General features: G+C 44.6%; 1 protein-coding gene across 19 annotated transcripts in view; it reads right to left on the reverse strand.

The window, feature by feature from the left end:
• AKAP13 (A-kinase anchoring protein 13) overlaps positions 1 to 16,595 on the reverse strand; it is a 194,594-nt gene that overhangs the window by 61,205 nt on the left and 116,794 nt on the right. For 3 of the 19 annotated variants that reach the window (XM_040706419.2, XM_040706418.2, XM_040706417.2), the window contains exon 1: positions 7,678 to 8,371. The exons of 15 other annotated variants lie outside the window; for them this stretch is intronic. In XM_040706419.2, coding sequence (XP_040562353.1) covers positions 7,678 to 7,758 — 81 coding nt within the window. In that variant the 5' untranslated portion in view covers positions 7,759 to 8,371. Of the gene's footprint in view, positions 1 to 7,677; positions 8,372 to 9,922; positions 10,018 to 16,595 lie in introns of those variants that run through there. One more of the 19 variants, XM_040706420.2, reaches the window with a different exon arrangement.

Raw genomic sequence — 16,595 nt, forward strand, 5'->3', positions numbered from 1 at the left:
TGGCCTGCACCCACTGCAGTGCAATGGAGAGTCTCCTTCCAGGGCCTCTAGTGAGCTTCCAACAAAGCCAGCACTCCCCCAAGACCTGTCAGCTACTTTCTGCACTACATATTTCTTCATCAGGTTTTGTCCCCCTCCATACTTCTGTGATGACAAAATGGGGTTGGAAGAGCCTTTGACAGGTCACTTAGTCCCTTTCTGCTGCTCCAAGTCAGGCTTGGCTACAATCTGAGAGGCCTTCATGCAACACGCCAGTAAAATCCTCCAGCAGAGAGGATGTCATGACCTTCCCAGGCAGCAGCACATGCTCAGGAAGGTCTCAGAGAGGAAAAATGAGTTTCCCAGCAGAGCCAAAGGCCTCATGCTCTATCAGAGTGAGGCCTCAAGGTGAGTTGGTGAGCAGCCCTGGGCATCCCTTTCTGCTTCCAGGCATTCCACAGCCTGGTTTTCTTCCCATTAATTGCTCCCTGCCTCTGCTCATTGAATCCTCGTATATACATTAGTATAAGATCCCGTCAGACTCTCCGATGCATACATATCTAAAGTCCTTTCCTGCACCTCTGCTCAAACATATACATTTGCACACACACGCATACCCATCTTCTCTCTTTTCTGCTGCCCCACACCATATGCACACACACAGTGGCTTCAGTACAGCACCTTCATCAGCAGATAGTCACAGATACATTAACAAAGGGTGCATAGTGAAAGAGGCAATGCAAAGGCAGTCTGAAGATCGAGGAAAGGATTTTTTTTTTAAGTAAATAATAAAAAGAAGGATTTCTTATTTTCCAGAGTGACAAAGATGTTTAGCTTTAACTGTTGCATGGACAAGAGTCACCTTTCTGATTGTTTCAGTGGAAGAATCAGCCTGTTCACGAGGCTCAGGGGTATCTAACCTCAGCAATTAAACTTCACCACAGCTTTTATACATATTTTTCAGTCTCAGAAGAGCTGTAAAGTCAATAAGCATCAGATTAATATTCTTTTCTCTTGAGCCAAAGCAGAACCTACTTTGGAGCACACATATTTAATTAAAGGCAAATCTAGACATTGAGTCTGAACACACACGGGAGGATAAATGCAAATTTGCTCAAGTCCACACAAATGAAGGAATGACCCATCTTGATACACAATCAAATTCTGCCTCCTTCTGAATGGTTTGCACGTTACTCTTGCCTGAACACACCGAGTCTCATTCTTCTTACTCTTAAACCGACGTTGCTCCATCAAATTAATGGCAACTACTCTTGGTTTATATTAATATGCACTACTGGAAAATGAAGCACCCTATTCAACAATTATTGGAAAGCAAGCAAAGAATTAGAAGATTCAAGATTGTTTATAACCAGTTGACTGTGATAGAACACATTAAATTAAGCTGAATTAATGTTATATTTTTTCCTTTAATAGAACCAGTTGAGTCATTCCCCAAAAATGCATTATAGACATTGGCATTTTTTCAAAAAAGATTTGAATATTTTTCCCATTACCCAGCCAGCTCTGTCCTTTGCCAAGTATTGAAAACGTCTGCTTTTATTTTCTTCTAGAAAAAGCAGTGATGAGAAAGTAACACTGAAGTTTGAGGTGCTCTTTCAAATGTACCTGATAATGCACAAAATGAAGCATTACGAAGTATTCATCTCAGTAGCCCAGGAATAATAATAATCACCACCAAAACACAAACAAAGGAAACCACTGCTATACATAAGTGTTCCCTATGCCAAAAAGAGACCAGACAGGATTTAAGGGAGGTTTACTGCGGCTCTCAGGAAACTGGGTGGTCCACAGATAGCGAAAACACAAAACCCATCATACATTGCAGAACACCGAGTACTGCATTCCCTCCTCAACAGCTGAACTGAGGATGCAGACAGCATGGGTTGCAGGGAAAAAGCCATCATAAAAGCACCTGATCACCAGGGCGGGGGGATTTACTAGCATGAGATAATCAGAAATGAGGTTGCTTTGGGATTTTGCAGACACTTGTATATCATACATAACAAAACTATTCCTCCCTTCTTCCCTTAGCCCTTGTTTGGACAAGAGGAGCTTGACAACAGGACCTCAGGCTGATGGCCACAGAAGACAATTAAAAAACCCTTCGCTTTCCACTGTGCCCACACTGATTATAGCCCACTGCTGCTGGGCATCCCACATGGCTGTGGTAGGAGCAGAGAGGATGCGGTGATCAGATGGCAGAAGGCAATGTGAAACAGTCCCTGGGAACAGAGCTTCAATATGCAGCATTTGAAAGCGTGCCAGCAGAGAACCAGCTATTTTTCCATGCCGAAGCCTGACTGTGTTTATCTGCAGCTCAGACGCTGAATGAATCATGGGAGCATGTCCCCAGGCACCAAAAAGTGAATCCCGGAGGATTTTCTGTGTGCCTGTGAAACGCTACCAGACTGAATGTCCAAAGAGGGCTTCGGGACAGCAGCTGGGGCTGCAGGCAGCAGACAGTTGTGCTGTTCATTCTGGGCACGCACGCCTGTATTTCCTGAATCTCAGAGACGTTTTCCTGCAGACGTTTAATTTGAAACTCGACGTGACTTAGCACAGGAGCCTCTTTGCATAAGAAAAGGACTGCACTAGACAATCTGTGAGCCAAACAGGCCGCGATGTTCTCCATCATGTGGGAGCGATTAGTGACCGCCAGCCCCTATTCCCTCCGCTTCCTATTCAGCATCTCCCCCGGCTCTTCCTTCCTTTCCCCCGCACACCCATCTGTCCGGGGGAGTTCTCTAACCTTTTCCAGCCCTCTCAGAATCTGCCCACCAAAACCAGAATCTGTTCCTCCTCCTCGGATGACATTTCAAAGTCGCCTCTTCCCACTTCTGTTGTGCTGGCTTTTGGGGACCAGTTGTCCTGCCCTTCACAGCCTCCTACAAGGGACTGTCCCCATATAGGAGCTTCCCTTCCAAGACAGGCACTGGAGCTTCCCAAACCTGCCAGGCCTTCCTGTAACTCAGAAGATTTAGACGGGGTGATAACCATAGAAAAGCCCTTTTCTTCCTCCCTCTGGTTTCATCTGAACTCTTCTGACAGCTCTTCCATTTCACAACAGGAACATGCTGACCTCTCAGGAAATCTTCTCCTGCTTCAGAAGTTTGCACTTGTCACCATCACGCTTACCAGTATAAATCAGCACCAAACATCTCTGAGCAGAAGGAACGTGATTTTAACTTTCATTTCCTAGCAGATCTCTAGAGATTCATCTTCCTTCCACACTGTTTTAACTTTGTCCTAATTTTATAAGTTTCCATTTCTCTCTCTTTTTTCCAGCTTCCAATCTAGCATAAAGGAAAACATTTAATAGAGTAATTTGAGCTTGCTTGGTGTATCATTAAGTACTTGTGCATCGTACTGAGCAGTAACGGGCACTAGGAAAGATTTGAATAACCTATAGAAGAATTAAATAAGCAAAAATTAAACTTATTTCTTTAACTGCAATTATAACTAATCTATTTCATAATCAGGAATGATAAAATGGTTTCAAAAGTTTTAATGCAAATCTAAACCCTTTCCTGCCAAACTCTTGGAAGAGCTGTCTGAGGGATGGGGCACCTGGAAAAGGATTTCCACCATCCTCCTTCAGCAGCCATTGATGCAAACAAATTGTATTTGCACAAAGCAAAACCTCAAAGCGATGCTTTGATAATCACCTTTCCAGATAGCATTGAGACATATCAATTTACTTACAGTGTTTTTTATATATATATATATATATATATTGTGATTCCCTGTGTATTTTCTTGCCTTAGGCTTACTGGAAGGTTTTACAGCATAGATGAAAGACATAGGGACCATCCTCCAATGTATCTCAAAAAGGACAAAGTGACAACACTTACAATTCCACAAGGATCCCTATTATCTATTATCTATCTCATCTAATAAAGCCAATACACTACATCAAACCTTCTACATTTACAGAATGCCAGCACTGGTACAACAGTTTTTCATGGAGGTTCAACATCTTGCTCACAGCAACAAGCACACAGTGCTGAAAAGAACCACACTAAAGGAAGAGGCTCCTACAACCACAGGACATATTAAATGGCTGAATAAATTAGCACTTTGCGGTGTAAGAGCAATTCTGAATTCCTAGAGTACTCTCTTCTTCCTGGCAATGTCCCAGATGGGAAAGTGAGCATTGCCCAACATTTTCCGCCCTTGGCACTGGGGGATCTTCCGCCAGTAGCAGAATTTGAGCCCTGTTAACAACAGCCTTTAATTAAGCTTTGAATATAAGAACAATGGCTTTACATAAAAAATAGCAACTCCTGACCAAAATGGGAGCAAAATTAACCTTGGGCGCATAACTGTTTGTGTGAAAACCCTTACATTTCATTTAAGCTATCCTCCTTGTTCGAATTCTACACAAGGCATGAACAAATAAAGTTCTCCATGTCATAATAAATACACCTCTCACTACTGAACCTTCGGGAACAAAATCACTGTGGGTAGATGCTGTTTTCAGGATTAAAGTTTAGGTTTGCTTTAGGGCCACAAAGTTCAACGGCAAAGGACAGTGCTTCCCTCAGCCCCAGACCCCAAAGCAGGAAAGAACAAGGTGCAGCTCAATGAGATCTGTTCATCTGAAGAGCAGCTCGTTAAAAACTTCTTTCCCTGCTTAGGAGGAAAACTTACACGTTCTGCTTACCAGTAACAGCTTGAGCATGCATCTACAGAGCTGCAATGCAGACAGGATCAATGAAAAAATGAAAAAAACACATTTCCAGTTGTGATTGCTCAGTCTTCCATTCTCAAAGCAAGCCTACTTCTTAATCTCTAACTGCAGAGAACATCCTTGTCACCCAGACTTGGACACTTCTCTAACTGCGTTTACTCGCAAGGTGCCAGCTCTGGTGGTATCTGTATTCTGTCCCCAGACAGCTCTATTTGTGGTGGCAGGCACAACATGGGATACAGCTGCCAAATCACACACAGGCCCATTGAGACTTCCCATTTTGGGCCTAGGAATAACACAGTGCAAACTGCTTTACCCTGCCTGGAGCTGGGCACAATTATTCATTCATGAAGCAGATATCCCACCCGACTCACACCTTCTTCATCTGCTACAGTGCGATCCCAGAAGGAAAGATGATGTCAAATTGTTATGCCATTTCTGCATCAACCAGGGTTTCCTGTACAGTGGCAAACCACTGTAGTCAATAACCAAGAACATCACGTTTGCATTGCTGCAGCAGCAAAAAGAGCTACAATAAAGATGAAATTCTACCCCCAGCAACAAGTTAAGACATGGATTTACCCACAGCCTCGTGTTCATGTATGGAGAAGAAGAGAAACATATCTTAAAGCAAAAAATAACTACGTGCATCAGCCCTCAAAATTGCTGAGGTTTTTCTGTAACTTCACAAACCACTTTTTCAGGCATAATCTAAACATGGAAAATTTTAGCCCCAACATAGCAATCCTTCAGAAGGCACATGCATTGCAAAATAGTTGGTAGGATCCAGAATTCTTTTGCAACTGTGTCAGGCTGGAGGGGGCTCTGAGCACCTGATCAGCTGTAGGTGCCCCTGTTCATTGCAGGGGTATTGGCCCAGGTGGCCTTCAAGGGTCCCTTCAAACTCAAATGATTCTGCAGTTCTGTGAAAATAGCATCTATAAACATATAGCAGCCAAAACAACAAAAGATGTCCTTTGTTCACAACTTGTTCCAGTTACCTTCCCCACCATTTCTTTCCTATGTCATGATTATTGAGTTTCTCATCTTCAAATGAAGAAAAGAACATATTCACCTACCACTCAGCTTGCACAAGCTGATCAGTAGGCCAAACTGAAAGCTGCCAGGTACTTAGCAGGTATCTTGTTACAGTTTAATTCCAATCAAACACTGTAAATGGAGACTCTATTTGGTTTTGCTGTAAGGATATTTATTTGCTGCTCAATGTTTGACACTTCAGAAAAGCCTACACATTGAAATATGGTGACCTAGATAAGTATTTTAATTTAAAACAAAACCAACCAAAGAAAAAAACCAAACCCCAAATAGCTCCCTCGTTAAGGGTCTGATCCAGCTCCCATTAACGTCAAGAGATGATCTGCCACTGACGCAGTCTAATGCTGGCTTAGATCCCTGGATCATCAAAATTTAATTTAATCTACTGGTTATGCTATAGAGACCAGCTAAAACATAAGAATGACTAAATAACAAGATTAAGCTGCTTGTAACATAGCTGTCACCAGCACCCTCTATTTTAAACATTTGCACTGTTTGCAGCCGATGTTCAGAGCAGCAATGCGTGCACACATGCACACATGTATGGACACTGAGTCATTTGCAGGAACAGACATCATAACCCACAGTTTTGAAACTCAATTAGGAAAATACTAGTGGGAACTAACAAGAGCCATACTTTGTTATAAAATCTAAGCTTTGCTGAACAAAAACTAATTTAGGGAACTAATGACATCAGAAATACTGAAGTCGGATAATTATAGTGAATTACATTTCAACCAAGGCATCCAGATACTCTTTATGAAGAAAAAGACTGCCTTTTTTTATATTTGCAACCAAGGTTGTCAGGTTGTCACTCTTTTCCCAGTCTCATGAAGCAGTGATTTGACACAAGTAGTGTGCGCATAGCATGTCTACAGCTCTTAGTGACTTGTAAGGTTTATCTAGAGACTGAATCCCACGGGATTCAAACATTAAGATAAAAGTTCAACCATTACTCAACAAGATCGAGTTGGGACAGAAAACAAGTTGTAGTTATTTCTGCAATGCTAATTAACCTAAGAAGTGTTAGGTCCATTCTAGTGCACGTGAATTAGAGTCAGGACCACTGAAAATAAAAATGTTTCTCTCTTCAGGCTTTGTACCAGCCCTGAAAATGGGCATGAAGCAAAACCCATGAAAAAGAAGCCCCATGGTGGTGCAGAAACCCACTGCCTCTGCTAGGAAAAGGAAACAGAGAGAGAAGAGGGGGGGGCAAAAAGAAACGCTCGTTCAGGAGTTAAGATATCTGAGGCAAGCTGTGTTTTGCAGTCCCTCTGGCTGCTTTCCGATTTCCATCCACTTTGCCAGGAAACTGCTGAAGCTCCAAAAAGCTGTTAGGGAGAGGACATTCCCAGACTGCCCCTGTGCCATTTGGTGGAGCGCTTGCTAATTTTAGATTAGCGAAGGAGCGCTGGGACAATTAGCCAAGAGCTGCTCCCGGCTCTTGCTCTGACCAATCTTCCAACAAAATTCACACCCAAACAATAAGAACAACACCTTTCAAATATAAACAAAAAACAGAGGCAAGGGAGGATCCACCGTGCCTTTTTCAGAAGGATATATCTTTAGGGAGGGGGGGTGGAGGGATGTGGGGCACATTTCACACCAAAAACGAATACTGGGAATGAAAATCCTTGACTGAACGGCACAGAAAAACCACCTGCGACTTGTGAGGTTTGCAAAATACAATGGGAGTGTTTAAGGGGCAGAGAAGACCGTGGTATGGGGAAGATGGCCAGAATGGTACTCTGGAAGTGCGATTGCATGCTACGATGGTTTGCTGTTATCTCAGAATTATCCACTTCATGGCAAGCATCACCACCACAGCCCATCCGCATGCTGAAGGATGCAAGTTCCTCCACCTGAACCCCCAACCTGCAGCACCCGAGAGGAGGAAGGAACAGGATAAGCAACGTAAACAACCACCATACCTTTAACAACACCACATCTACAGTCCTGTCCACCTTGGAGATGTCACACAGGCTGTACCGCCTCTTGTGCCGCTCGTACATTTTGTCCAAAGGGCTGTGAGCAGAGGCAGAGCGCGGGGAGCAGAGCCCACCATGAACCCCAGAGTGCCTGCGGTGCTCCTGGCCACACGCACGCGTGCTCAGAGAAGTCCCCGCCGCTCCGAGCCTCTCAACAGGAAAAAGAAAATCCCAAAGCTGCGACCGGTTGATAAAGTCTTCTTGGAACAGATTTGCTTATACAAACACAGGAACTTATAGAAAACAGAAGGTATATCGCGAGAGCTTTATGCATATGATGATTACTTCTTTTGTAGATGCTAAGATATCCGAAAAGCATCAGAATGAAAATTCTGATAGAGAACAAAACCTGGACAGCTGCGATAGGAACCCTGATGCTCCGAGGGGGAAAAGCAGGAGGTAGGCTCAGCCACGACGTGTCTGATTCAGAAGGGAAAAAAAGAAAGGGAAATAAAAAAAAAAAAAAAAGAAGTCGATCGCTGTATCCAAAGTAAATACTGTCACCAACGTGAGTTCTCTTTCAGCACACAAAGATGGGAAAGAAACAATAAAAAAAGGTGTTTTCTTCCTTTTGAGTCCGTCCGCCGTTCAGCAGGCAGGAGGGCTGGTTTTGCGTTAAGTTTAAATTTCTAATGACAGCACGGGGCAAAAGGAAAGAAAATAATGAAATAAAGCCACTCCCTCCTGGCCTGGGCTGGGACGGCCCTACTTGCCTTTTTAGTACTGAACCACCAGCGTTCTCAGCTTTGAAAACGTCTTTGCAGTTGTGGGAGCATGATTCATCTCCTCAGAAAGAAAGGAAAAAAAAAAAAAGAGATGGGAGTGGAGGAAGAAAAAGCAGCAGCTTTCCATCGGCGGCTCCTTCCACCTCCTGCTTCAGGCTCTCAGCCCGTTTGCTCGGTGCAAAGATGGAGAAGCGAAGGGACGCCTTTTGGGAGAGGCAAGGAGAGGGAGGACGGCTGCTTTCCCTCTGTCCTGGGGCCAGGTGGATGACAGACAGACGGACAGACAGTCACACAGACAACTTCAGGCTCAGCGCTTCCCCAAAACGGGGATGGAAACTTACAATTCAGTCAGTGCGCCCAAAGAAAAAGAAAAGAAAGCAAAAGATTTCAGTAACTTGCGCTCAGGAAAATACAAGTTTCTCTCATTTATTCTGAGAAGCAGAGCTTTTTTTCTTTGAGGAAAAAAAAAAGGGGGGGGGCAAACACAGGGTTTCTCAGTTTTTCTAATGCTGGGCTAGGCAGCAAGTCTCTCCCCTCTCAATAGCTCATTCACATCAGCTGGGCCCTGCATGCATGCTGCCACATGGTTTCCTGTTTTCAAACTGCCCCCTTGCAGCCCCCTCCGCTTTCCACCCCACCCTGACCTCACCAAGGAGAAAATGTTTCCATCCTTCCCCGGCTTTAGACATTCCCTCATTCACTGATTCAAAAGGGAACGGGGGTGGTTTCAAAAGAAAAAAAAAAATAGGAAAAGAGAGGAAAAAGGGAAGGAGGAGGTCCTGGGGTTGGCTCCGAGTGCAGGAGTTTGCATTGAGCAAACTTGCTGCTTGGTTTGGGGAGAAGGCTGGAAACGGAGGGATTGTTAAACTTATGCTGCAAAGCAGGAGACGCAGATGTTAGAACCAGTGCTATCAAACCAACATTTAATTGCAGATCTCAATAAGCCATCCCAGCCAACAGCTGGCAGACTGTCCCAATGCGGATCAGAATGCGTTTGCAGCGCATGAATGCAAGAAAACTCTTCCAAAGGAGGCCTAAATCGAGAGATCCCACCACGCTGGAGCTCCTCACTTTCTAGTGCCACCTGCTCTTCTGTCCATCCAAACTGAAGCCCGCCCATGAGTTACACAGGAACTGACACACACACACACACACACACCTACCTCTTTGGTAAAATAACGAAAAATAGGAGTTTGCAGAAATGGTAGGCATTATTTTGGGCTATGCTGGGTGTGACGCCCCCAGTCTGTAAAGTCAGATCACACGAAAGCCTAATTGCCCTCTGGATCCAGCAGGAAATGACACTGGATGATAACGATGCCCCATCTGAGGGCCGTCGTTACCTCACTGCTCGGTGGTGCAGCGACCAGGCCCAGCGCTGGGCACAGCGTGTGAGGAAGCCCTCCATGCTGAAGCAGCATGGGGACACAGCATGTCACCTCCTCCCGGCACGTGGCTCTTACCTAGTCACTGCGAGGCATCCCACCCAACTCTCACGAGGCTGCAGGCTCGCCCTCACAACCCAAAGCTTCATCTCCCCAGCCCACAACCAACTGGGAGGATCTCCTCTTAGGTCTCCCCTGCTCCAACATCCCCAGCACGAGAGCTCAGCCAATGTTCTTCCCAGTAACAAAGCTTCTGCTTTCAGTATTAGGACACACGGAGAATGTGGTAGTGCTCTGGGGACTTTCTGGAGTCACTGGTTTTCTCTACATGTAATGAATCCCAGCAATCACGTGCCCATCAAGATGAGGAATCAGAAATGGCTGTGACAGCATTCCAGCCCCTCAAACGCTACCATAAAAGGCTGGGATTTCCTCAAATCTAAATTTACAGGACAGGAACTTATAAACAAAGCGTGTGAATTCAGGTCAGGTAAAGGAATCTGCAGCAGTCACTGTGCCTTAATGATGCTCTACTGTTTGTTACGTACCACCCATCTATTTTTAAACCAATACAGCAGTTTAATTTTGTTTTCATATCACTCTATTGATAGCTGCTGGCATGTAAGGCTTCTCCTCATCCACTGGCCAAGATTCACCCAAGGGACAACTTCAGAACTCTGTGCTTCACTTAATGCACTCCACACCTTTCATCACCGGGCCTCTCTGACAACTGGGAGATTGCCACTGAGCATCACTACTGAAGCGTACAGTGCATATTTCAGGAGATGTGAGATAGGTCAGCCCTATAGCTGTATCACCCCCACATCTTTCGTGGCTGCACACACACTCACCCTTCCCAAAGGTAAGGAGAAATGAGAAATGTCTCTAGCCAACAGAGGTGGAGAGATGCACTGGGAGATGTGCAACTTTCATAGAAGGAAGTCAAGAAGAGGAGGACAGTTTTTCTAAGCTAGGCAGGAGCATCTTTGTATGGCCAAAAAGCCACAGGTAACCCAGCGCACGCTGCCCTGGGGCAGCAGAGAGCAGAAACTTCAGGTGCACATTGCAGGCAGGTGGTGAGAGCTGGCCTGGTGACTCACAGGACTTGTGTCCATGCCCTGCCTGTGACTCAGGAAGACCTGCCATCCTCCATAAGTACCATGCTTTGATCTGGTGAGGACCTGGAAGCGAATGCCAACTGATCTACTCGGATGCTCTACGCTTTCAGCCACAGTGTGAAATGATCAACAAAAAACCAAATAAACCTGTAAGAAAAATCCCCGTCTCTCCCCTCTCTTCTCAACTTTAAGCTTCCAAATCCCTAATTTGTTCCAAAAGTTTTTTTCTGTGGTTATATTCCTGACTCACAGCCAAGATCAGGAGGCCAGTGACGACTGTAAGCACCCGAAGTTCATCTCATCTTAATTTCCACCCATCTTAATTTGACTGCTAGGGGGAGGAAAAGAAAAAAAACAACAAAAGCACAAAAAAAACCCCACATGATAATATAAACAAACAGCAGATAATGGGCCAGACATACTCCCACTTGGGAGGCCATCACTCCCTTCCCATGTTAGGTGGGGCTTTTGCTGCATTGTTTCAGGGTAGAAACACAGCCCTATGGACACACAGGCACGCGGAGGAGATGCAGAATGCAGGCTCAGCCCAGACGGAGCACAACAAAGGCTTCCAGCCCCTCTTGCCCATCTGTTTAAAGCAATCCTCTGAATGCCACGTGCACATTTAAACATAATGCAGCATTTAGGCTCAGAAACACAGCGCACAAGACAATCAGAGGATAAGGATTAGAAGAAAACGACTCCATCAGGTGAATAATTCTGCCTTCTGCTCTCCCCTCCTGCAAGTGACTCAAAATGGAGAGGAGACGCGCGCAGCCCGGGCCATCGGCTGCTGATGCGACACTTCTGGGATGCTTATTGAAACCATCTGGAAGCACTGAGCTGCTCGGTGCAGACAGGAGTTTGAAACTATCCAATCGTTTCATATCCAAACCAAAGTCCAGTGCCGTGAATTTCAAGGGAAGGCAAAAAAAGAAAAAAGAAAAAGCAAGCACTCAATTGCACCATATGATCTGTAACTCATCCAGATAAAACTTCTCCTCCTCTCCCCGCTAACAGATCTCTTAATGACAAGGAAATCATGGTTATTCTAAAACAGACAGTGCTATTGTTATCTGTTTCAAATTACTTTTGCCATATAGTTATGAAACACTGAAAATGATGCAATCTGCAGAAATACTGAGGAGCATTAACATTTTAAACTGTGGCTCTGATAGGAACTAACGGAGCCGCACATGAAAGGAAAAAATTCTCCCTCTCGTAAGCAAGTCAAAACCCACTATTGGGCACTAGATGCAGGAGATAATAAATTTGTCAGACAGCAAAAGAGAATAATTACAATTCAAATTGCTCTTTTCTTCAAAGAAATCAGCTTTTTGGAAAGTGATTCAAAAATCCTACGTTTCTGGCATCTGCCAGGAGAGACAAAACAACCTCCTTTTTTTCCCCAAAAATAAATAAGGCAAAGGAAATCTGCTCTCTAATACTGCAAAGCCTGTATGAGGAGTGCGTCCAATCTGGATGGGAAGGCGCATCCTGCGTGTCTGCCGGGAGGCAGGTCAGCATTGCAGAGCACAAACCCAGGTGGTGCTCCAGCACAGGGCTTGGAGGTGAGCAGGCAGAGGCTGAGCACCAGCAGGCGCCCATGCTGCACCCCTTAGTAAAGATTAAGTGAAGGAAAGCATTTCTCATTCTTGCAAGAGGATTGCAAGACACAGATGAGGGTTGAGATTGACCCCTTCCAGCCCAGCCTGCCCATCTGCATTGTATTTTGGACTAGGGTGTACCCCTGTGGATGTGGCAAGACCCACCTGTGCCCAGCTGAGCAGCATCCTCTTAAGTGGGCAGCCCCAAAAGGATAGCTGTTAACGCTGGATTCCCCTATGAATCCAAAAGAAAGAGGTGGCAGGGAGAGGAGTGAGGATGGTGACAGTCTGTCACACGGATCCTGTCCGTGACAAGCACTGTGCTGCTGTAGCCCAACTTAATCCATGGAGCAAATCTTCCTCAGCACCAAAACAAATTTGAGTCTCCGGCCTGAGTATCCCCAGCTCTCCTATATCCCCATTTAAATCATTCAGATCTTCACACCAAGGCCTGGAGAAGGACATCTCCTTGTGGAGCCACCCTGTACTTTGGGAGACACGACTGAGCTGAAGCCTGCATCCAAACAAAGCCTCATACAGCCCCAGCCTGCGTTCCAACTCAGAGACATAACTGTCTAATAAACAGCTGAAGAGCCACGAAGAAGGAATGAGGAGGACTTGGAAAGCTGTCAGACACATGGATACACAGAGCGCGTGCTTTGAGAAAACACAAAAACACCTTGAGAGACCTTCAGCCATTTCCTGACCTTCACTTTTCTAACATTTCTCAGAGGCTTGGTGTACATTTCTCAGGAATTTCTATTGTGCAAATAACCTTCAGAAAAATGCCGAGGCTTTTGTCTGCCATGGAGTATGCCTGAACATCCTCTCAGAGGAAGCAAACTGCCCATCTTATTGCTCCCAAATGGTTACAGGAGAAACACATCCCACACATGAGATTAGCAGCCTCTCAGCTGATCTTACATCAGTCTGCAACATACAGTTCTGCCTTTACCAAAAATAACTGCAAATGGAGATGGCTGGCTGGCTGAAGTGCTGTTGGGCCATGTCAGATGGTCTTAGATCAGCTTCAATTTCACTTCATGTTTTTTGTATCCAATGTGCAAATCCTATGTCCTCACAATAAGAAATAATCTTTGCTGCCATCCTAGTAGCCCAGCACATGGCCCACCATTGCCAAACTGTCTCCAAAATGAGCATGTGTGGCTCAGGGGCTCAGTCCCTGCAACACCTATTGAAAGGCAGCTGAAAGAAAACAAATAATGGAAGAAAGAGTGAAAACAGGATTTAATCCCCCACATGGAATGACATTATTGACCGTTTTAGTAGCTCTGGGAGCAATGCAGGTTCTGGTGATCCCAGCCTCTGGGATCTGGAAAAATAATGGTGTAAATAAGCAGATTTAAAGTAGGGAATTGTATTTATAGGAGTTTTCAAGCTATTGTAAGCATTACATGAGTCACTGGAAATTGGTTTGCACATAACGCCCCCTAAATACTTGCAGGGCTTCGCAATCCATGTGGTACCCAAACAGGCAATGCCCAGTAACTCATCCTATAGGGGAGCTAATTTGTCTCAAATGCAGGAAAGATAGGGATGTCTCATTACCTATAAAGCTGACAAATTGAAAAGGAATTTTTCAATTATATACCATGCATAACAACAACAAAAAACATATTCTGACATCACTGGGACAAACCTTTGATACAGACAAAACCCCTATGTTCCTTTATATCATAATAATACATTCCAGAAGGAGTAAAGCCTTGCAGTGGAAGGTTAGGATGGGTTTTGTGCAGGAAAGCAGACAGCCTTGCATTTGCAGAGTGCAGAATGGACTGTATTCCCACATAACAGCTCAGCACTCACTGCTGCAGGCATGGCACAGGGGCAGGCAGCACTGCCTGAGCCTCACCCTAATGAGATCAAGTCAAGGATAGGCCTGGAGGATGCTTCAATCAAAAGAGAGCTAAAAACAGGGACAGGACAGCAGATTGCATAGATGAATTGGCGGATAAAGCCCAAAATGAGTGACGTACAGCATCAGGGAGTAAAATTAACAGACAATATAAAAGTGACACATCTTCAGCTGAGGAAATTATTCAAGTTTTACCATTCTTTCATGCCTCCACTGTAACCCAATTGAAAAGTAGAGAAGGTCATTCAAATGAATGAATCATGCCAGAAAATGATTCAGCTTCCCTCCCTTTTTCTTTTTTCCTTTGAATTGAAGTTGCTGGGATTCAGCCACCCTAGGAAGCCCACACGACCCCTGTTCTGTCCCTGCCGGGCACCCTGTCAAAAAGGAAAAAATTATCTCTTCTTCCATCTTGTAACTCGACAATCTGCAATCTAGAATATCAAGAAGTGCTTGATATAAAGGCACCCGCCATATTTCCAAGTCAGTTTTTCACTTGGCTGCTGCTGCAGGCAGGGGCTAGAGGACACTGTGGGATTTGTTTTCCCCTTCCAGTGTTTCTGTTTGCTTTGTGGGAAGGAGGAGCTCCAACCCGACTGGTAAGCGAGATGCTCTGCCCGTGGCCGGGACCCTCTCTCCCCAGCCATAACAGACACACCAGCACACCCTCCAACCCACGCTTACGTCCAACCAATATTTTCATACCCCCTCCCCATGCGTTTGGAAACTTGAAACAAAATCCAACACAAAGGTTGAGAGGAGGCATTTGCGTTCCAACTCCTGCCTGGGAGGTCTGCTTCAGGACCACAGGAGTACTAATTTGCTCACTGTTTCATCCGTTTCCCTGGTAGTCCTCTGTAAGGAACATTAAACAAACATGTATTTACTGCACGAGATCCCAGGAAAGAATGTTAACCCTATGAAATAAGCCTGCTTTACTAATTCTTACCCCTCTTTTACCTCTCTGGTCTAAAGATGGGGATGCGAGGGCAAGGATTCTCCAGGCTCACAAAAGAAAGCCTGCTCAGCTCTGTTCAGACACTGCCGTAAGCACTGCTACGCCCCGCGTGTGTTCCTCTGTAACCCAATTTCAGAAGGTGAATTTCAGAACATAAAACATAGGTTTAATTAACAGCTAGGTATGTTGAAACATAGCCATTAGTATGGAATTTTCTCAGCTGCTGACATCATTCACAAAAAAATGCTATAATATTTATTTCTTGGGTTATTAGCTAGCATACACTGCATCTCTTCTCTCTGCTTTGCAAAGATGCCTTTGCAGCAGTGTTCGTTGTTGCAGGTATAATTCTTAAGTGGAATAATGAATCCAAAACCCTAAACCTAATCCATAAACCTAACCCCAATGGACAACGATAAGCGGGGACAAAAATGTCAAACAACAGCATTCCACATATCTGGATGTCTACTGCCTGGCTATCTCAGGAGCTGCCAAGGTTGAGGTGCTGCAGATAACAGGGCAGATTGCTTCGGGGTAAAAGAGATCACCTGAAACTCCTCCCATTGAATGCAAGGAAGGGGTTGAGTTTGCTTTCTTGGGAAGAAAAGGGGGAGATGAGATGTCCCACAGTTCTCAGCAGGCTAAAGTTCAAAATGTTTACAGGACTCAGAAGCAAGAAAGCTTGCAGATAATCAGCTGATGCCTGTCCAATCGATGCAAGCCAGTAACCGTAAATGGGATGAGGGTGGATTATACAGCACTGTTCTGTACAGAAAAAATATCCTTCCTAATACGAAAAGGTTAAATAACCTTAACGGGAAGCTCCTCCTATCCCGAGTTAGAATTGCTGACTGCTCAGCTAGTCGTTTTGGCCATTATGTAGCATTAATCTCTGTTTCTGAAGTCAGCCTTCAGGAGAAAAAAAGGCAACTTCAAAACATGCAAAAATTAATGAAAGCCATATGTGGGATACTGTCATTATTCCATGTTTATAAGAGGATCATGTTTTGTTAAATGGGCTTATTTAATGCAGATGCATAAGAAAAAATACCCAGAAAAAGATCTGAACGCTACTGAAAGAAAAATATTTTCTTTTGTTAACCCAGGCAGCCTGTAACAAGCAAAATGACACAACCTAAACTAGAAGGCAATATATATTTTACTGTAGCTTTGTTTACAGCTTCACCAA

This window comes from Gallus gallus, chromosome 10 (genome assembly GCF_016699485.2).
Source record: "Gallus gallus isolate bGalGal1 chromosome 10, bGalGal1.mat.broiler.GRCg7b, whole genome shotgun sequence".
Classification (NCBI taxonomy): Eukaryota; Metazoa; Chordata; class Aves; order Galliformes; family Phasianidae; genus Gallus; species Gallus gallus.